The sequence below is a fragment of the Pomacea canaliculata genome, linkage group LG4 (genome assembly GCF_003073045.1).
Source record: "Pomacea canaliculata isolate SZHN2017 linkage group LG4, ASM307304v1, whole genome shotgun sequence".
Taxonomy (NCBI): domain Eukaryota; kingdom Metazoa; phylum Mollusca; class Gastropoda; order Architaenioglossa; family Ampullariidae; genus Pomacea; species Pomacea canaliculata.
Window position 1 is genome coordinate 32825889 of NC_037593.1, and position 22353 is coordinate 32848241.

At 42.8% G+C, this 22353-nt stretch overlaps 2 protein-coding genes across 2 annotated transcripts; both read left to right on the forward strand.

Annotated features, from left to right (window-relative positions):
• Nucleotides 1-348: 348 nt before the first annotated feature.
• LOC112562515 (opsin-5-like) lies at nucleotides 349-14425 on the forward strand. The gene is made up of 6 exons (XM_025235795.1): nucleotides 349-776; nucleotides 5550-5691; nucleotides 7342-7486; nucleotides 7823-8056; nucleotides 12268-12375; nucleotides 14250-14425. The coding sequence occupies exons 2-6, from the start codon at nucleotides 5620-5622 to the stop codon at nucleotides 14423-14425; spliced, it is 735 nt and encodes a 244-aa protein (XP_025091580.1). The 5' UTR covers nucleotides 349-776; nucleotides 5550-5619.
• A 1412-nt stretch (nucleotides 14426-15837) lies between these two features.
• On the forward strand, nucleotides 15838-21973 carry LOC112562394 (rhodopsin, GQ-coupled-like). Its single transcript, XM_025235642.1, has 2 exons — nucleotides 15838-16318; nucleotides 19015-21973. The coding sequence occupies exons 1-2, from the start codon at nucleotides 16172-16174 to the stop codon at nucleotides 19336-19338; spliced, it is 471 nt and encodes a 156-aa protein (XP_025091427.1). The 5' UTR covers nucleotides 15838-16171; the 3' UTR covers nucleotides 19339-21973.
• Nucleotides 21974-22353: the final 380 nt, after the last annotated feature.

The window sequence follows — 22353 nt, forward strand, 5'->3', positions numbered from 1 at the left end:
AACAAACACAGCCAATGATCTCGCTGCCAGCGTGCTTGTTTGTAAACAAAGGATAGAGCTCGTGCTTGTTTAGATAAAAGTACCTCCAGGTGTCAAGTGCTCCAGCTTGTGATAGCTTGGATGCTTGAAGAGAAAGTGAATGCTGCAGCGAGGACAGTTTGAGGACTGGCTTTTATTATCATTTTAAAATCTCTCTAAGTTTTGTGAAAGCAGAATGAAACATTATCACCATTATCTGAAATCCTATATCTCAGCCTGCAATCGTTTCTCACCTGTACAGGTATGTTGAGTGTCTATCAATATCGTTACGAGAATAAAGAAGTCGAGAGATCGGCAAGACAAGGCGGGGGTCACGAAGTGGGGGAGGGAGAGGATGTGGGAGAGGGAGGAGATGAAGGCAGCAGCGTCTGCAGCGCGTGTTAGCGTGTGGATGCGCGCGCATGCACGTGCACGCTGTGTGACGTGGCTTTGGAGTCAGACGCCCCCCTGCACGTCCCTCCTGTCCAGCTCGCACACTGTAACTGTCGCCGATCCCCACAGCTGTGAGATAAGCCAGAAGACATATTGAACTGTTGCAATCAGCGTCTGAAGCTGTGGACAGCTGACTGGGAGACAGAAGTCAGTCGTGAGTGTCACAGCGCGGGGCGAGGAGTGGCTGACTCAGCCAGTCAACACCCTCAGCCAGTCAACACCCTCAGCTCGTCTCACACCTCTCAGCAGCCGTCGTCGTCGTCGTTGTTTCTAGAAGGTCGTCACACTTGATATCATCGACAACGGTGAGTACAGTTTTAGTCTTTTCTACTGACACAACTGATTTCTGAACCTTGGAGAATATTTCCGCCGAGGCCGAGTCTTTTTTTTTTCTATTTAACAAAAAAATACTTGTGAGATAAACATTTGTATTCCAAAGCTCATCGATAGAAAACCAATTTATCTAACTGTGGTTGAGACATAGTCAATATTTCTTTAACTATTACGAGAAGTTAGAAGCTGTTAACATCTCCAAGTTCAGCCATTGTGGTAATCACGGCTTTGACCTTTTCACCTCAACGTGTTGGAGGAAGGTGTCGTCGTGTCTGTCTCCTCTTCTCTACACAAAAATGTCTTGATGACCCTTTCATCTTAAAGTTAGTTTGCGCCTTTATGCATGGAAAAAGTTGCGGATGCCCATGAAACTCGACTCTAGTGACACAAGTCGTGATTGAACACACATCAGCCTCTCAGACAAACGCACCAACGATGTTTTATTCGTTCAACGATCGTCCACGTCTTCACTGCAATTTATTTTGCTTGTTTGCTCGTCTTTAAGATGATGATGTGTGAAGGTAGTTCAAATACTTGCAAATTTTAAAGACTTGGGATTTAAATTTTAACCTTTTTGTTGTTGCTAGTGATAACTGAAGACCATCGTAGTCATGGCTACAGAACTGGCATCTGAACACAAAGATCATGGCTGACATGTTAACCGACACTAAACGAGTGAACGATGTGTGTGTCAAACCGGAAGTGAATACCAAAACCTCAGCACTAAGCTGTCGACCCCCACCTCCTCACCTTTGCCCCCATATTCTGGCGTCTCTGTTAAAAAATAAATCTTATTGATTAATGATCATTGTTGCTCTTTATGTCTGCCCGACCTCGTCAAATATTTAGAAGGTAAAGAGTTGGCGACAGGCGTCAGCAGCAGACCCTGGGGGTCTACAAAGCTCCCAGTTATTTTTTTCTGGTCAGAAATCTTTAGCTTCTGATAACAGTTCCCTGTGCTGCGTCATTTTCTTTCCCATCATGCTCGGATAACTGAAAGGCGGGTTTAATTATTGAGTAAGACAGTCCTACCTGCTGCTTCCCCAAGCGCCCTCTGTCTGAGGAAGCCAGCTTGCATTTTTGAACAATTTTCTTCTCGTTTAGCTCGCAGAATACACTTCCGTTGCTGGCCGCAGCGCCGGTGGTCGGGCCTGGCGCTAATGGAAGTCCGGTAGCTACTCCTCCTGCCTCCTCCCCTCGCTCCCCACCCCCCTCACACACAGGGTGTCGCACGTGGGGAGGTTTAAACAGGGTTGTGTAGCCTCAGAGGTACCTGCCTTTATTCCTCACCCTCCTTTAAACTTACATTCTGCTCTCTCAATCCCTCGTCATCGTCAGATCTTTGTCCCTTTTACCTTCAGTCTTTCATAATCTCCCTTTTATCTCTCGTAACCACACTATTTAACTAATCTCCCTTTGTATCTCTCATAACAAGATTTATTTATAACCTCCCTTTTATCTCTTGTAACTACTTTATTTATATAACCTTCCTTCGGAGCTCTCATAATATCTATCTACAGCCTCCCTTTTATCTCTCATAACTAGATTTATTTATAATCTTCCCTTGTATCTCTTGTAACTACTCTATTTTATAACCTCCCTTTGTAGCTCTCATAACAGCATTTATTTATAGCCTCCCTTTTATCTCTCATAACCACTTTATTTATATAACCTCCCTTGGTATCTTGCATAACCATGTTATTTATAACCTCCCCTTGTATCTCTCGTAACTACTTTATTTATATAACCTCCCTATGTAGCTCTCATCACAACATATATTTATAGCCTCCCTTTTATCTCTCGTAACCACTCTATTTAAATAATCTCCCTTTGTATCTCTCGTAACTACTCTATTTAAATAATCTCCCTTTGTATTTCTCATAACAGCATTTATTTATAGCCTCCCTTTTATCTCTTATAACCACTTTATTTATATAGCCTCCCTTTGCATCCCTTATAACAATCTATTTATGTCAACTTACTTTGTATCTCATAACTACTCTATTTATATTACCTCCCTTTGTATCTCTCATAATCACTCCATATATCCTCCCTTTTATATTTCTCGTATTTCTCAACCTACCTTTGTATGAATGCGTCTGTATGTCTGCATGCAGGTAGATATTCCGTGTAAAACCCTATTAGTAATTTCTTCAAAAGCTACACAGGGGGGAATATCTTTAAACTAACTGTCTGTCTGTCTGTCTGTCTGTCTGTCTGTCTGTCTGTCTGTCTGTCTGTCTGTCTGTCTGTCTGTCTGTCTGTCTGTCATTACCCCATCTCTATCTATGTGATACAGCCACAGGGTGTATATACTGCCGTCTTTCCGTCTGTCTTTCCATCTTTCTGCTTCCTATTCTTCTCCTTTTCGCTGTGTGGCCGTTATACACCTAAAGACCTTCGCACATTTACAGACTGACTGACACGCTGCATGGTGAGGTACAGACCGTTCACACACTTTGTTCTACACTCACGCGAGATGTTTGATTAATGAAGTTCTCCCAGTGGCTGTGTCCATGGCAACGTACGTTTGTCCCTGTGTCAATACCTCCCAGTTTGATGTTGTTGCAGGTGAATGGCAATATTTGTAGCCATGTCGTCAGCGGAAAATTAATTGAAATGCTTGGAACACTTTTTTAAAGCCCGCCATGTCAGATAAAAGCATTCAGTTAGCTTCTGCAATCTCTCTCTTGTGAGGAAGGACTGTTGTATCAAACGGGTTCTGTAAGCAAATACGTGTACAGTATATTACAGTAGGACCGAATGAAGAAGCAAAATATTGCAACAGTAAACCCGCCAGTCTGCGCTAAAAATAGACATTAATGGCTACATCTGATAGACCTGCCTCTCTCCTAACACCTGATGATTATTACACAAGACAGTGTATGTTACCGCCCAACACAAAAGCGATTCTGCTTAAAACAATGATGTAACTTTTACAAAAGTCTCTCTTCATGCTAAATAAGGCAGTGAGCTCAGGCTTTCTTAAGCAGTTTATTGGCAACAGGAAAGGCGTCTCCATAGATACGAACCAATATTTCAATGAACGCTTGTCAGCCATTGGAAGCTCGCTGGAAGGCCCTGTGTACACTGCTGACGTCAAGCACGTTACTGAAGCTAGCTGGAAAGTCCTCGACAAAAAAAAAATCTCTTTTTTTCACCGAGAAAATTGTGTCAGGATCTCAAAGCAAATCATACTTTGCCAGCGAGGTCCTAAACTATAAAATCGTTTGACAAAGAGAGTGTCCCCTTGCTGATACTGGATTGGAACCAGACTGGGTTACTTTTGGGACTGTCAAGAAAACTTTGCTTGGTCTTTCTCGAGATGCACAAAGTGATCCATACTTCAGTAGCCAGAAAGGGCAAGAAGCTGGTCTGTGAAACCAATTCCACGACCTAACCGATGACCTCATGTTTGGGTTGACAACAAGGTGGAGGCCTTGTGACCGTTACGAGTAAAAGGGAAACTTGCAACGCACATGGTCCCCCTAGGCAGGCTCTCGTCTAGTTTAATACCTCATACAGCGGACTGTTACATACATATATATACACACACATAGCGGAGTTACATGATAGAAAACTCCGTGAATGAGCTGCACACGTCCATACCCATACCCACCTTCATCTTCTCTAGCACTCTGTACCCTCTATACTGCTTTATACTATACCCTCTATACACGGCAATAACAACGATAGATAAGAAGATGAAAAAAGAGAAATAAAGTAAGGAAGAAAAGACCAAAAGAGAGAAAAAAAAACTCTCACACCAAGAAAAGAAAAGAATAAAGCGGAAAAAAAAGGAGAGATGAGAAGGAAATTAATTTCACTTGAAACTTCACACCTTCATCTCAGAGAACCAAAGCTCGTTAATTCCTTCATCAGCATCAACTAAGCTGACATCGCATTGAGCCAGATTAGGAACAAAACCAAACTGGCAGGATGGAACTGTGTATGAACGAATGAAGTTTCTAAATGAACAGCTGAGGGATTTCTCTTGAAACCATGTCGTTGCTGGACCCTCCATTGTGCCAGACTACACTCTTCCTGCCTGCACACGAGAACCAGAAGCAGATTGAAGAGAGCAAGAAAGTTAGAAATAGGAAATGTAAAAGAGAAGTGAATGTTTTTTGTTGACAGCATCGCTGGTAGGCTCCATGCTTTGTTGTTTGACAGTTTCCTGGGACCAGGCTCTCTGGTGCTCGTTGACAGACTTTGCTGCAAGGAACCTGCTTTTACATTTCATCTGTCCTTGTGCAGTTCTTTGTCCGCCTCGTCATTTTGTTTTCAACTACTTGCAACAGTAATATTTCATGTGATTCACACTAATGCATCTCACAGCGCCACCTGCTATTAAATGTGGGAATTCGGCTTTCTGTCTCGCAATTTTTTCTCCCGCCTATTCTCTGTGTGTGTTAGAGAGAAAGAAAAAAAGAGTTAATGAAGAGTAAGGAAGGAAGAGGGATGAAAAGAATAAAAAAGAAAAAAATGAGAGAATGTGGGGAGAAAAAAGGTAGAGTGTTCAAAGTGTGAGATATGCATCGTGTTCATACTCAATGTCGTTCCCTAACAATAATCTAGTTAATAATAATTAATAAAAATTTTAGCTACAAACATTCTAAGACAACGACTTAATAACAAAAAGAATTTCTGTTACAACCAATGTAAGAGCGAGTTGTTAATAATAATTTTTTTCTACATCCCATTGTAAGACAAGGAGATAATGACAATAAATATTGTGTCTACAGCTTAAGACTACGAGTCTGCTGCTGCTGCTGCTGCTGGTGTTGCTGTTGTTGCTGGTGTGGGGATTACGTCATGACTACAGTACTACGCGGCAACGCAGCCCTGGCGTGTGCGCAGGTGGTGACGCGCAGAAACAGGTTCCAGGTGAGATGCTGGATGAGGAGAAACTTGGATAAGGTGTTCCATCCCCCTTTTCACCATGAAAACATAGAAGCGCTGAAAACAAATAGTCAGTTGTAGAGTAGAGGAAGAAAGTCTTAGAACTGACTTGTTTAAGTCTTGTAACAGACTTCATATTAACCCCATCCCCACTGATGATGACAGAGAACTGAGTGGCATCAACCAGTCCATGACCATCTGTATGGCAACAACTCGTAAATGAACATCTGAAGAGAATTTTCTTCCCTTCTTTTCTTTATTTGTGCCTTTTGGAGGTGTTGTACTTGAATTATTTACATATTACTGTTTCTGTTTTTATTTCATTTTACATTTTTATCTACACTCTTGTCCAGACCAGACCTCCCATTGTCACTTAGTGCTAAATTTTCTGTAGAAACCCCCAAACCCCGTTTTCGACGACTGCACCTAAAATTGTTGATTTACAGGGCATGATACTCTTGGTGATCAAACCATCTACAGCTGACTATGTATTAGGATATTTGTAGGACAGGCTGGGCAGATGGACATTATTTGTCTCAAGGCAAGAGCAGCTGCCCCTATGTTGACGTGAATACTCTCCCCTTCTCGTTGCTAACATCGTTCTCATCATTGGTGACGTCAGGAACAAGCTGACATTTTAAAAGTAATAAAACCTCCCAGCAAACTCGTGCAAGCCTTCCTGGGCGGATTTGTTCATTTTCTAATCTGTCACAGGATGCTTGATAACTTTATTCCTCCTCCTATCAACCGAGAGAATGAATACAAATTGATTTTCAGAGCGTGCTAATGGCCGTGTCCGGCAGCAGTTGTTGTAGTTTTTCTAGCACCACCCGATGCTGAAAGCAAAATGTGTTTGTTGCCTTACTTCTGGGTACAAGTAGTTGACATTCGGTTCTGTTGGACAGTAGTCGGGAGGGGGAGAGGTTAGACTAGGACCGAGGTTAGAGGCTTGAATCGTACTGAGCAACATATTTGATATCACAACATTTTCTACCCGTCCCCTCAAGCTGTTGAACTGTCCCTTTGAAAAGGGTTGGGGTGGGGAAGCAGCGGGGGAGAGAGAGAGAGAAAGAGAGAAAGAAGAGATGAGCGCAGGCGCCACTACAGAATGTGGGGGAGACACGCAAGGACCTCCTACATCTTGGTCCTCAACAACCGGCTAAGTGTTTGGACAACCCTGGAGTCTGAATCGTCAGAAGACCTTCTACTGTACGGAAATTCTCAGCGAGTCATCGAGGAGTACTTCCAGTGCAGGTCTTACCTGCTGTGATGGCATCGGACATAGCAGAGAGAAAGAGGGAGAGAGAGAAAGAAGTAATTTACGACCAGAATCCATCTTGTCATAAAGCTCCCTCGACACGGTTTGATTAAGTCGTGAAACTAACGGTCAATTTGACTAAAAATTTGAAATTATTTTATCCCCCAAAAAGATTTCTCATGCAACCTCTCCTCACCGCCATTGTGGGAAACGGCTCCAAGCCATTCATCTGCACAGAATATTTCCCCTAGTTTCGACAAAATTATAGTTTTGGGGTAAGACTGCCAGGCGAGTTCTTGACAATGATGTTCACTTGTTGTCACGTGGAGACGATGACCTATGGTTGTGTGACACGTGGCTTTGCGTGTTCACTGCAGCTGTTCCCCGGATGTGTGAACGCCACGGGGAGGGACATGGAGACATCAGGCAACGGCTCCACCTGTAGTCACGTGTGCGCCAACTACAAGTCGTCCCTGGGGGACACCGGAGACTTCCTGGTGGGCTCTGTCATTCTGTTCGTCAGTAAGTACAGTGCCTGTCCGGCAACTTGTTTGTCTGTCTGTCTGCTTAACATTCTTATTTTCTCTTTGCTTTCTTCCAAATCTCTCCCTTCTTTTTATATTTTAAAGTCTGTATACAATTTATTCATTGAAGAACGCCGTCACCAATGTTAGGTAATTAATATTTCACGGCCATAAAGATCTACCATAGCTGGACTGATCGCTGAACTGGATGGTATTGACAAATATTTAGATAAACAACACTAATTATCTGTCGCTGTCAAGCGTCATGTTGAGGAGAAAGAAATTAACTGCTGCCACCTCTACCATCACAACAAACGGTCATCTCCCGTTTCAGTTGTCAGTGCCGTGATGCTGAACACTTTCGTCATCTGCTCCTTCGCGGCCCGGTGGAAGAGCATCACCATCACTGACTACTACATCCTGACACTGGCCGTCAGTGACCTTTGCTCCCCGCTCTTCGCTTATCCCATGGCCATGATGTCCACCTTCTCGCATGGCTGGCTTTTCGGAGAAACTGGTAGGTCAGAGGTCACATGCCTCATCAGTCTTAATTCCATGGCCTATAGATGTTGTCTCTCCCTTTTATATTTTGTTTTCAAGATCTTTGTTGACGAAAAATGCTTGAAGACAGAACTTAAGACAGTTATGAGCCAAATGTTAGAAATGTTTGCTCTCCAAGCCTCTGCCTTCTAATATATCTGTCTTTGTCGCTGTCTTTTATTGGTCGATAAATAGTTGTTTTTTGTTTCTTTTTTCGTTCTTTTTCTTACATCCTTCTTCACAATCAAGCTCCCATTCCACACCCTCTCCCGCACGTGTGTCCTTCCATGGTGAGAATTTCTTTTTGTTGTGTAAGGTAGACCTTTGCTGAGTTACGTGGACAGGAAATAAGCAAAAAATACATTTTAATTTTTTCTTGAATATATATGTCACAACACGCAGGCAGCCTAACAACAAAACAACAAAACGCACTCAATGTAATAAAATGCACAAAGATTTGATAATTATGCGATGTTTCACTGCACAATAGTTTCAGAAAGAAACAGGATGTAGACTGAGGATAGGAGGCAACGGTCCAGGTTTTCAAGTTCCTGAAATGTGTGTGCGTGCGTGTGCGTGTGTGTGTGTGCGTGTGTGTGTGTGCGCGTGTATGTGTGTGAGGGTAGGTGGGGGCCTGTAGGTCATGCAAGGAGCACAAGCAGGTGGTGTACAGAGTACCACAAATAAGGCCTCATCGTTAGCGATGTCTGGACTGAAGGCAAGGCCTGATGGTGCACGGTAGTTTTCAATTCCAACATCTTGAGATGCCTCGAGAAGTGCAGCAGCTGCTTAGGAATCGATCTCCTCATCCCAGGAGAGAGATAGAGAGATAGAGAGAGGGAGAGGATCGTGGTAAAGGGTTTAATGAAGCAGTCTTGTATGCCTCCTGACCATTGATTCCCAGGGAGGAAAAGGAATTTCTGTATGTGTCGTTAAAGACTCATCACAATCCAACATAAATTGAAAGTAAAATTTACTGACACGTCATCAGAGAATAAAACTGTTACAGAAATAGGTAATGATTTCTGTTTTAAGAAAAGCTTGCATAGATTGGCTTATATTCTCATTGCTGACTTCACGAAATAGCCAATGGGAGCGCTTGGAGCATGCGCTCATGAGGAGTTGTCCAATCAGTGAGTCGATGTGTCATGTCATGTCATGGACAATCACGTGTTAACTTCTTTCCAACACCCAGCTGAGAACTTCTGTGTTCGAGGACTTACCTTCGTTGTCGTAGAACTAAAGACCAAAGACTTGGGAGTTCTGGTCAAAGACACAGTTATCTACCACTAATATGCGCTAATGTAGTAATCAGTATTCTATCAACCATGTCTTAAATAGCAGATCAGCATGCAATCATCATCCCGAGGTGAGAAGTACTCCAATCATTTTGGGGTGATAGAAACGCGTTTATTATATCTTGGATGATCAAAACAAATACACTAATTATTTGAGACGATATTAAACAAGACACTAATGGTCTCTCGGATGATCAGAAAAGGTACACTAATTATCTGAGACTTTATTAAACAAGACATTAATGGTCTCTTAAACTCATTACTACTGGTCTCTGGAATGTGAGGACATTGACCAAACAGGAAAGCTAAGACAGATCGTCCGAGAAATTATCTAGACAGACTTGATCTTCGTGGAATTACAGAAGCACGTTGGACAGGCCAAGGAAAGAGAATTCTTGCAAGTGGTGACACTTTTTATGATCTGGAAGGAAGGATGACCAACACAGACAGGGTTTATTATGATTAACATAATGATTATTCCCTAACAACACAAGAACGCCATGTGAGAATGGAAGCCAATCAGCGAAGGCCTACTGTACACCAGGCACAACTACACATTCATCAAGCTTTCCATCCTGACCTGCTTATGAGGCAGAGGAAGAGGATGAAGAAGATTTTTACAGCAACTTACAGGCAGCAAAGGAAAACATTCCTACCCCCGATGTAATAAAAGTACAAAGAGTTTTCAATGCTGGAGTAGGCAGCAAGAACGAAGGAAGAGAAGCAGCCATGGGAAAGGTAGGTATAGGGTATACAATGACAATGACAGTAGATTGGGTTCTTGCTGCGCAGAAAACGACCTTGTAGTTGCAGAAGCAATTTTCACCACAAAAAGATTCACAGAATGGAAGTCTACTCGCGGCAGGACAGACAGACAGACCACATCATCAGCAATGGTAGATGGAGGAGCACACTTCAAGGCCTCAGACTTAAAATTGGGGCTCACATCGGTAGTGACCATAACTTGCTCATCGGCAAACTTTCTCTGAAACTCAGAAAAGCTAAGGTGGAAGAATAAAGACAGTTCATCGAAAATTCATCACAGCATTCGAAAATAAGCTCAGTGTCCTAACAGATGATACCCAAAGGACAGTCGCTAACTTCAACCCAGTATTCAAAGAAGCGACTGAAGAGAACATCAGCTATAGAAAAACAGTAAAATGGAGCTAAATTTCTCTGGAAACGCGGGGAACAATAAAGCAGAGGAAATAGATAAAGCACCAGTTGGTCGGTACAAAGTTTCCACGCCTAAAAAAAAGTTGGTTAAAGAACATTCCAAGAAAGACAAGGAAGACAGAAGGAGCGTTAGAAGAGATAAAAGAAAGTTTGTAGATAACCTAGCTATAAGAGCAGAAAAATCTGCAGGAGGACAAGACACGAACGTGGTTTACAAGAACAAAACTGACTGTCAAGACCTACCTTTATAAAAACCCAGGATGGGAACACCATCACTAAAACAAGCCACGAAAGTAGAGAGTTGGAAGGAGCACTTCGAGTAGTTGCTCATCATCAGGCAAGAACAAGCAGGTTTTAGACAGGAATGGTCCTGTAGTCATCAAATCTTCACCTTAAGACAGATCACATGGGGCGTCACTCTCTGTTATGTTCACAGACTCTGAGAAAGCATTTGACAGCAGATATCGTGAGTCATTCTGGAAATTCATGTGTTGCTGCACCTACTGGAACTTTGACAAGACATGGTAAATATCTGGAACGAGAGAGAGAGAGAACTACGGGGAAGTGGAATGAGAGACAGCAGACAGCTCCTATAGAAAAGGCAGCTTGTCACCAGCTTGTCTCAAGCTAGTTGTCTCGTCCACATTCTCAGATGGATCCCCACACTAAGCCCTTCGATCTCACTGTTGCACTTACTGTGAATATCTGGATTTAGACCACAGCAATTTTTTCTTCATTTTCATACCTTTCAAAGGCATGACAGAATGTGTCCGGATGTGCGGAGAAGATTTCCAAGATACTCTCCCTAAGTACAACAGAGATTTGATCCCACAGGCTGTCCAGGGACATAAGTCACCGAGAGGTGGGGTGGGGTGGGGATTGAATGGACCTGTCATTGGGAGCGAACTCATTTTCTTGAATGTATGCAAGACGAACTTGACTAGATGCTGCAGACGTGTGCACTAAGTGCTAACATCTTGTATCCATATCTGTCGATCCACAAGAATTCCGGTTTCGGAGCACATCGTCAAGCAAAGAGACTGGACGGAGGAGGACATGATGGCGTCTCGAATACCCAGTAACTGGCGGGGGTCTGCCGATGGAAAAGCATCAGTGTGGGAACCTGAAAAAAAATTTGGTTATTTTGGGAGGACACATTAGTCTCTGGACGCGGGGTCATTCTGGCTTCCTAACAGTAAAATTATTGTAAAGTAGGGGTGTCTCCTCTCTGCGCATCTTTGATCCCCTTTCCATTCCCCTCTCGTCTCCCCTTGCCCCTTAGCCTTTCTCGGAATGGAGAAACCCGAAAATAACTGAAATCAATCGCTAATAATGCTTAAGGATGCTTTTGATTTATTTGTTTTGTTTGAACTATTAAATCTTTGTATCAAATTGAAATTTTGATTTTTGATTGTCAAATACTATTTGTATTTGTGAATCACCTGTTACCTTTTCGAAATGACATTTCTCCATCGTTTATTTTGTCTTCTTCTGTTTTAATACTAGATTCATCCATTCTCTATCAATTACCTTTTGTTATACTTGACAAGTCTTCTGGAATATACCTTCTGTTTAAAAGATGAGAGCAGGGATAAAGTTTCCGAAGAAATGAACATTCCTCACAACCAAAGCCAAGAAGACAAACACTTGTTTGGTTGTGTGAATTACAATGTAAGCTGAATCTCGGCTGTGAATATCAGGCTAGAAATAACCCCCATAATGACACAATCATTCTTCCTGTAAGAGGCATGCTGTTTCATTGCAGGCTGCACCATCAACGGTTTCCTCGGCTTCTTCTTCGGCATCGCTGACATCTTCACTCTGTCGCTGCTCAGCTTCTCGCGCTTTCTGTGCGTGTGCTGCCCGACTTCCGGTGAGCATCACCCCGACATCAAGTGGCGCCACCCGGGGGCCTGGGGAGAGATACAATTGCGATCCCTTGTCCCTTGCCGCCACCCACATTCAGAGATTTATATTCCAGCCACTCTCATCTTTTCCCGTGAATTCCCTTCTATCTCAGCCCTCCACCCTCTCCACTCTCTCCACCCTCTCCACCCCATGCTTACTCTGCATGTGCGTGACAATTACCTTAAAAAAAAATCCATTTATTATCCTTCGATGAAAGGTAGAAGATGGAGGTAATGTACTGTCGACTGTGACAGTTAAGGTCTCTGAAAGTGGGTTAGGTGAGGAGGGGTACTAATTTGTGAGGGAAGGGAAAGAGGATTAGATTTGTAGTTGCAAAAGACATTTTAAAATGTACAAGAAACTTTCTGTCCTTTGCCATAAACAGACACACAGACACACAGACACACACACAAACACACACACACACACATCCTTTCATGTAAAGTAGTCAAGTCGGTGGAGTTCTACGGACAGCTGTGTGACTTTAATGTGGTTGGAAAAAAACATCCACTTCTGTGTGACTTGCACTCTGTGAGCGAAAGGTCACGTGCCATCAAAGTCATTCTGAGGTGTGGCAAGTGTTGGGAAGCCAAACAGAGGTGAACACAGCAAAATGTATTCCTCCGCACCGCCATGTAGGTTGCTGGACTGGCAGTCTGCTCTGCTGCTTGCACTAACCCCAGTGATACATCCTTCAACTGTTTCTGCCCAAAAGTTTGATGAGGTCCAGGCTTACACACACCTACACCCACGTCTACCGCCACCTATAAATACAGGAAAATCGAATATTGTTGGTGCTGCTGCTGCTGCTGCTGCTGGCGTTGATATGATGTCATCAGCAACTAAGAAAGCGTGTCTCTGCCCTTCCACTGAACTTCAAGCCATACTCAGCTTCTGGAAGTCCCGCTGAGAAGTGGGGAAGAAATTCTTCTGCTCTCCGATAAAACGAGCCAAGGGACGCAATGTCATCGATCACCTGCGGCAGTTGTCTGCGACTGTCAGTGTTGATCCCCCCCTGCTGCTGACGTCGGCCTCAAGTCACAAATTTCCCCCGCGGCCAGGGGCTTCGTGTCACGTGCTTCTTGCCAAAGAGACGGGAGTGTAAAGGACGCACTGTTAACGACTTAACTCCCTGCTTCTGGCTTCCTCACGGGAGAGTTACGGGGTATGATCGCCAGCTCAGTTACCTCCCCTTACCCTCCTCCACGTCACGACTACCTTCAAAAGGAATCCATTTATTATCCACGTTCATGCTCTTCTCAACTGCAAAACCATGGACAAATGTTTGAGCAAGGTTGGCAAAGTCTCAGTATAACCATCTTCAAAGGAGCGGTCAGGAAGCGGAGTTGCCTTTCTTCCAACAAACCTTCTAGAACAGGGATGATGGACGTCCAGCCTCGGGAATGTTTATCTGACTCCGTACAGGTGTGGGGAAGGTAAAAACAATGAAGAGGAGAAGATGGACACCGTCCTCAAGTAAATACTTGTCCCGAGGAAAGGACGATCTTCTCACCTTCTCTCCCAAACAACTAAAACAAGTTATGGGATGATCTTCCCCTGTTTACTGTTCGCTACACTCAGCGATGTCCGTGGACCACCGTACTGACTGTGCTTGCACATCCACCACACACACAACTTTGTTTATTTTCATAGTCTTGTATTTGAAGAGTAAACAATCAAGTCAGCAGTTTTTTTCCCACGGGGTGTTGGTGACTATTTTTATCAGTTCATATCACGATGTCAGCGAATTTTTAAAGTGAAGATGTTGATGATGTTGACGATAGAGACTGAGCCGATTGGGATATAGCTTATGTGTGTATTTATCTCTGCTTCTTTCAGTTTTCTGCTTCACACGAAAAAGAGTTCTGGCATCAATTATTGGAGTGATTGTCATGTCCACCTTCTGGGCAACCTGTCCCCTGTTCGGATGGGGGGACTACGATGTGGAGCCATTCGGTACCTCGTGCACCCTGAAGTGGTCCAGCACCGACAGGTGGGTCAGTGGGTCATTGTAAGGAAAAGCTGAGCTCTGTCTCTCCTTCACACCCGGGGATCGTTGTACAGCAAATAGCAAGCATCCTCACTAGTGTGTTGTTGTTGTTGTCGTCGTCGTCGTCGTCGTCGTCGTTCATCATCATCATCATCATCATCTATGAACCCTCTGAGTGAACCTGTAAAGGTGGGGTAAAACGCAAGGTAGCTTCACTTTATTATTATGACTATTACTGATAAACTTACTAAGGGGATATATGCGCCTATCATCGTCGTCGTCGTCATTATTAGTGTGTGAATGGAGCAAGCCTGTAAATAATGTGAAGAGTTACATCGGTAGGTAAGCAGACTCTATACGATGCATGAATGTTATATCAAAAAACGAAGTGAGAGGCGGACACCCGAAAAGAAAAAGGAAAACGGAGGAAGTAAAAATAAAAGACGGAGAGGCGGAAGGAGGAAATTATCCTACTGCCATCACGCACATCTCTCAGGAAAGGTGTCACGTGTTGCAAGAATTTCCAGAATTCGCAGTATCCAAGTTCTTTTGTTAAGAAAGGTCTGTCACTCCATGAGAAACATTCTCCTGTCCTCCATACTTCTGCAATTTCTAGTTTGTTTGGTTTTTTTTTGGTTTTTTTTTCTCTCTTATTCAATCGGACTCAGCTGCTGTGTGAGCTTTGTACTTCAGAAGGTGTCCTTCATTTGTCAGCATGCTGGATGCAAGACCACAAAAGTTTTCGCCAAACTGTAGACGTTTAAGCGAAAAATTAAGTAGGACCTGGAATAAACAACAAAAAATTTCTTCTTGAAACTCGTGTAATCTCCTGAGAAACTCAATACGCCAGAGAAGAACAATGTTTTAAGTTGCACAAGACAACTAATTTTCATTCTTCAAAAGTGCTCTCACCATGTGTTGTCAATAGAGAAGTACACTCGGGTTTTACCAGGGTGTTGGGGGAAGCTCTCTGACATTAAACGCTGGAAGCTTACAATGGTGATGAGCGCCCATCACTAGAGAAGAAACTGTTGGAATGTGATGATAATTTATCTTGCTCATTATACAAAATTAAACATTTTTATACAATTTTGGATATCTGTGTACACATTCATTATATATACGTTATTGACAGATAATCTATATCCAGTTTTATGTCTTTGCACCAATTTGTCGTTTCTAAAACAAAACAAATTAAATAAAATTTTCCCGTAAACGTTTGGTCTTTGGAGAGCAAGGTGCTAGAGACCATATTTTTCACTGAGCCTGTTTTTTTTTTAGGCAGCTGCCCATCTGCTGTTCCTCTCTGTTTTTAATTCCCAAGCTTTTTAAATTTGTCGGGTCACATTTAAGAGCGGTGCTTTAAAGCTCTTTAAAAAAAGGTTAGAGGTTAAGTTAGTTAAATAAGTCTGTAAAGATGGAAAGAGGGTGTCTAGGGTTAGGGCTAGTATCGTTCTCTGTGAGAACAAATAGAATTTGACAGTGTAGTCAAATATTACATTAACAGGAACAAATAGAATGAACAGAATCAATTAACCCTTTAAATATCGCGATATGATTGAATGTTCGTCTGCGTGTACGCCCCTCCGGTGTCTGTGTATGTAGACACCGAATGACAAAAAACTGTCAACTTTCCCTCAAAGTACTGACCGTTCTGCCAGCAAGCTTGCTTATTTGGTTTGTTAGTTGGCTGATGGACAGGAAATAATGACAGCAAGTGTTTTGAAGTGTTTTGCCTTGTGTTTCCAGCTCCTACGTCACTTCCGTCTTCATGGGCTGCCTGGTGGTGCCGCTAGGGGTCATGTCGCTGTCGTACGGCTGTATACTGAACAACACACTGAGGGCCTCTCGTCGCTTGAGGCAGTACCGACCGAACTGCGGCCCCAGGCGGACCCGCCACGAACTGCGGCTCATCAAGGTCTGATTTGTGTACAATGCCTACGTCACTACCTGGGTGCATGTTTACTTGTGGGTGTTGGTGTCTGAGACGAAGGAGAGCAGGTGGGCAGCTCTTTCCCTACCCCTCCTCCTCAAAAGAAATCTGGGGGTTTCTAAATGGTCGGTGTCTTAAACACTCAACTTCACAACGACTGACAGGTCACGGGACGACCCGCGCATCCCTTTAAAAAAAATGTTCAAGAATACAGACTTTGGAAAAATGTTGACTACAGGTATGAAAGACTAGTGGTGGATGCCTCTATGCGAGTTGTGAGAGAGAGAGCTTGCTTTCGTGTCTGCCTGTCTGTCCGCGCATGCCTGAGCTGTATCGGGAAAAATTGATGATGATGATGATGATGATAATAATAATAAGACTTGATTGAGACACGCATGTGCCTGTCCATTACAATAAAAGCCTCTAGCACCCTAAAGTGCTGAACAAGTTTGTAAAAAAAAAGTCAACAGGCAAATGAAAACGAAAGTGAGTCCAACAAGTCAGAACGGATGGAGGAGCAAGAGGCAAAAGGGAGCAAAGTCCCCAGAAGACGATTATTAACCACCTGCATTTTAAGTACACTGCTCATTTTTAGAGAAAAAAAGTAAGCCAGCACTGATACAGTGGGACAGAGAGAAACCAGTGATAGACAGAAGGAAGTGACCTGCCGGACTGGGAGGGCGACACAAGCTGAGACTGTGGCGAGTTCATGAACAACAAGACTGCAAACTGAACTCGATGTGAGTCTGAACTCGCAGCCAGTGAACATCGCACAGAAGTGGAGTCGCTACTTGGAGAGATTAGTCTTCTGCTTCTCTGGAGCTTGTCAAGGATGTGGTCCAGAAGATCCACAGAGTTGCGATAGTCGAGCCTGGACAATACAAGAAGCAAGAGTTTCATCAGGCATACGAGTTTTGTTCTTTGTTTCTCATTATTACTTGAATTTAAGATGTCTGACATCTGCCTGACTAGCTTCAGAAATTGAATGAACACCTCTCTAGTTTTTGAAATGTGTAGCGGAGAAAGTCGAAAAAGAATCTTAAGGACAAAAATATGGGAAGTGGTGAGGAAAAATGAAAGAAACTTGATGGGATGACACCCTGACGGGTCGCAGTACCCTGTAAGTACAGCCCTTCCAAAACTTGCTCGCGGGTAGTGGGGAGTGAGCTGCATTCAGGCACAGGTGTACACATTTGCTTGAGTCCCCAGTAATTTACTAATTTAACAAAAATAAACTTACTACATTCAGACTTTCAGTAATGAGCAGTGGATTTATCTACCAATCTGCCAAGGGAAGTTTCTATAAAAAGTGTGTGTTTCAAGATGTCATTTGACTGGACACTTTGTGTTATGCCGGCAAAACTGAGTGGGAGGAAGAGGCAAGCCAAGACCAAGGTTCAGCCGCGTGGAATCAGCCTCTCTCCTGACAATACTGATAATATCACACCTCCTACCATTCATTCTGATAATACTGATAATATCACACCTCCTGCCATTCATTCTGATAATACTGATAATGTCACACCTCCTACCATTCATTCTGGAAGTGGAGGAAGAAGGCATCCCAATCTACCCTGTAGACCGACACAAAGTACACCTACACTTACAATTCCGGATATTTCTCTGTCTCTGGAAAAATGGTCCTCAGCTCATAATCCCCTTTAAATCAGAATCTTCTGTGTCCAATATTTTCGCAAAAATACACATTTGCAAAACAATGACATTTGCTTTTTGATGACCTGTTTTCAATTGATCCATAGGGAAGATAATTTGCTGATCAAATATTAACGAATAAAATTCAGTTTTGAATCTTAAAATATTTATTTAAAGAAGTGGAGAAAAGTGAAATTCTTTCTCTTCTCTCTTTTTTTCTGTTCTTTTTATTTATTTATTTATTTATTTATTTCCAGACATCTTCTCTTCTTTTCTCTTTCTCTGTTTCGCCCACTCACATGAATAATTTTTTTTTTCCTCCAACGTTTTTCTTCCCCCTGCTTTCTTTCTTTCAATAGTTTCCCACCCAAAGAATTCTATGTAACAGGCTGGGGACTGGCAGTGTTATTAGTCCTGATATAAACACAATGGCTGTAATATCAAGCCGAGCTCTTACCAGCGTGAGTTGTCAAAGAAAAATCACTGGTACTCTGAAATAAATACGGGAAATGCGATCTGAGGACAGAGAACTAGTTCTGAAGGTGACATCAAAAGACAATTTTATGAACACGGAAGTCAAGACAAGCAACACACAGATGGTAAGGTTTGTTTGAGTTTGGAGCTTGGTATGAAGCTGCTTGACTAATTAGTTGGTGGATATTTGTTTGTTTGCTTTTTGTCTTCTATTTTGTTTCGTTCTGACAACGGTTTGAGCCGCCGACTGTGCACGTCATTGCTCTCCACACTAGGCTTTCCCTTGTTTTTGCTTGTTGGTTTGTTTTTCCTCATGCAATACTCTCCCGCTATCAGCCAGCACAATCAAAAGTTTCTCAAAGCTGATTAGCAGAAAACACTGGTGACGTCACTTGTTTCCTGTGGAGCTGTTTTTATTTTCCTATTAAAGTTTACATATACCCGAAAGAAAATCCATCTATTCCACCACCCACTCCTAAGACAAACAAACAAGAAAAAAAATGTAGGTAATTGTCATTCCAGACACTAATCAATCTCTCAAATCTGATTGGCAGATCACGCTGCTGATGTCAGCCTGCTTCCTATTGGCCTGGTTGCCCTACTCCATCGTCAGCATGGTCTCGGCCTACGTCAGTGGACTGCACGTGTCGGGGCTCAACTCTGTCTTGCCCACCCTGCTAGCCAAGGTGTCGCACATCTCCAACCCTCTCGTCTACTTCACCCTCAACCCGCGCCTGCGCCAGCGTGTGCCCTGTTGCCCGGGCACCATCCTCAAGATCTGGACCACGGACTGCTCCAGCGACAGCGGCGACCACGCCAACGTGGCCCTGGAGTTCGCAACCCTGCCTCAAGCCTCACCCACGACACAACCTGTGTGAGGCAGCGATGCTTGTTGCAGCAACCAAGTGAGAGGCAGGCAGCGGTCGTTGGTGGCATCTTGTGGTCGTTAAAGTGGACCTGAGACAGTTTTTGTGGGACTGGCCTCATTTTATCAACTACCGACGAGTTTGAACACCGAAAGTTTGTTTTTTTTTTTTTCCTTGATGACAAAATACTTGCTCGGCGTGCGATGCACCTGCAAACGCGAGCCCCGTGCGGTGGAAAGACACCCCTCGTCTCCACTCTTCCTCCACTCGACCTCCACTAAGAGCAAACAGTCCCACTGCCTTGTGGATAATGTTGGTCTGTTTCTGTGATGTAGACTTAAAGGAGTTGACTGGTTGCTCCACTTAGGACCTGCTAAGACAGGCCTACATGGCGAGTCTGTCGACTACTGTGTTTATCTAGTTATTCACTCAGAAGACCAGAATAACCGTTTGTGGTACTAGTAAAGGAATGAACGAAGATGTTCCAGATGATAGCCAACGGATCAAAAACCCAAAGAATAATATGTAGGATCGCAAGATGGTTTGGAAACCCAACAACCTGCTCACTTTGTTCAGGCGTTTGCCTGCTGTGGATGTTGCAGGACAATGAGAAGTAATGGCAGATCCTCTTGCTGGTCAGTGAGGATGGATGTTACTTGTCAGTGAGAATGGATTTTAGTAATGGGTGTTGCTGGACAGTGAGAGTGGAGGATCCTGATCAGTGAAGGCATATCCTCTTGCAGTAGTAAAGTGTATGTTGCTGGTCAGTGAGGATGGATACTGCTGGTCAGTAAAGATGAATGCGTGGATGTTGCGGGCGAGAACGTTGATGGTGTATTAGAGCGGATGTTGTTGGACAGTCACTGAGTACAGATTGCGTGAGAGCGTACATGTTGTTGAACAGTGTCAAGATTATCATATCAGATATTGTTGTCGGCTGCGGATTGCGAATCAGGTTCGACGATGCACTTGAGTGATTTCAGACAGTGCTCGTGACTTTGATCTTTAACCTTTCCCAACGTCGACAGTAATGCTGCTGGTCGGTGTCACTCGATTTTCCGACTTCGTGGAGGCTTGAACGAAATATTATTTTAAATATTACAAATTTATTATTTTAAATATTACAAATGCTCGATATAGACAGGAAATTAATGACACCGACAAAGAATCTTTGTGCCATATATATGAGCATGTTTGCAGGCGTAAGATATAACCCAGTTTTAAAATGGACAAGCTTCTAAATATCATCCAACGAAACGTGAAACTTCGATTACGCTGCCAAAAAATAAAAAGATCGTGTGGCCTTTATTCTCAGATTGTGGCTTTGTGCAAAATATCCTGACCTCATTCTGAAAGAAGGTTCATATTATACTTTTGTCTTCATCTTAGCCCTGAGAGACAAATACAAAAAATGTCAGAGCGTGTTTTTCTGTCATCGTGCTTCATCTCGAAACCTTACAGTTTCATCTCAAAACATCGACTTTCTTTGATGATAATAAAACTATTTTGAACTCCGACATTAAAACTCGAGTTTTTAATCCTCTTCTTAATTCACCAAAGACTGATGCTTAACTGCAAACAAAATCGAAGAGCACGAGAAACCTGAAAGAAAGAGATTATAAATATTAAGGGAGGGAGAAGACGACTTGTATCTTGAGTGAATGGCAGAAATAAAAGAAGGAAATGTCCTTTGTCTGGGTCAGAAGTGTTTAAGAGCTCTATTTTACCGTCCAAGTTTTTCTTTTTTTAGGACACTATTATTCCTTCCGTGTTTTCCTCTCCCTAAAAATGGAGGTGAATAAGCCTCTTTAGACCAGCACATTCAATAGCTCTTGCAGCTTCTGACGTCCATTCTGTACAATAAGTCTCTTTGCAGCTGACATGAAGTCATAATAAAAATGCGAAGGACGCTAGTAATGAGAGAGAAAATAGATAGAAAGAAAGAGAAATGAAAGAATGGTGGGAAAAGAAAGAAATGTGTATTTGTAAGGCGCTTATTTAGCAGATACGAGACGCATTCATTCGGTCATGCATGCACACCATCCAAATAAAAACCAAAAACAAAAAGACAAAAAAAACAAAAAAGGCGAATAACCCACCATTCAGCCACAATTAAAAAGCAACACTCATACCTAGACAATCAAACAGTCGACGAGGAACAAAGACACAGTGCAGTGAATAATAATTTCTGAAATAACTCATTTTATGAGGTTTAATTGAAGGCTGTGAAGTGCATGAATGGTAGAACCAAGAAGGGGCGGACTCTGTGTGCGATCTAGAGAGAGAAAAAAGAGGAATGTCCGCTGGAGAACGGAAGAGGAGGCAGAGAGTAGCGGAAAATCAGAGTGAAAAGCTAGTTATAAGCTTTGTCGGCGATAGTGTTATAGCATCGAGAATAGAACTGATGAAATAGTTTTGCCATGTCTTTCTGACGTCCTGCTTTTAATATAGAGACTCTTCAAAGAAAATCCACATCCGCTTGCATTTTAAGACCTGCCAAGTCGTTTTTATGTTCTCTGGTACTTCAAACATTTCTGATTTAAAAGGTCAATGGATCGCCCCTACATGATAATACCATATATTCTAGCTAAATCACAATAAAATGTAATATAAACATTATATTTTCTAACTTGCGACGCGCCATTCATGATCAGGGTAATAGCTGTGATCTCATCCTAATGATCGAGATGTTAGCAGAACAGCCACTCTTCTTTTGTGACGTCGGCAAAATTAAATTGTGACCTCTTTCTACAAAAAGCACGTGAGGACGGCGATGGCAAAAGCTTGCATTTCGAAAACAAAATAATAATGAACAGTACCTTCAAAGGAAATAATTCTCAGTGATTTATGACAGCTTCAACTGCTTTATTGAAACAACGCGCTCTCTGTGCTTCTACATATCTCGGGCTCTTAATACTACAATAGAGCTTAAATATCGTCATGTATTTCTCTGTGTGTGTCTGGAAAACAAACAACACGAATTTCTCACAAACAAAACAATGACACACCCATGAGCTCGCTATGAAC

What these genes read in the sequence shown, in the direction of transcription:
- LOC112562394 (XM_025235642.1), top strand. Translation starts at nt 16,172, where the DNA reads ATGGGCTGCCTGGTGGTGCCGCTAGGGGTCATGTCGCTGTCGTACGGC. An exon ending in ACGAACTGCGGCTCATCAAG is followed by an intron (nt 16,319 to 19,014) that starts GTCTGATTTGTG and finishes TCTGATTGGCAG; the next exon opens with ATCACGCTGCTGATGTCAGC.
- LOC112562515 (XM_025235795.1), top strand. Translation starts at nt 5,620, where the DNA reads ATGACTACAGTACTACGCGGCAACGCAGCCCTGGCGTGTGCGCAGGTG. An exon ending in CTCTGTCATTCTGTTCGTCA is followed by an intron (nt 7,487 to 7,822) that starts GTAAGTACAGTG and finishes CTCCCGTTTCAG; the next exon opens with TTGTCAGTGCCGTGATGCTG. An exon ending in CGTGTGCTGCCCGACTTCCG is followed by an intron (nt 12,376 to 14,249) that starts GTGAGCATCACC and finishes TGCTTCTTTCAG; the next exon opens with TTTTCTGCTTCACACGAAAA.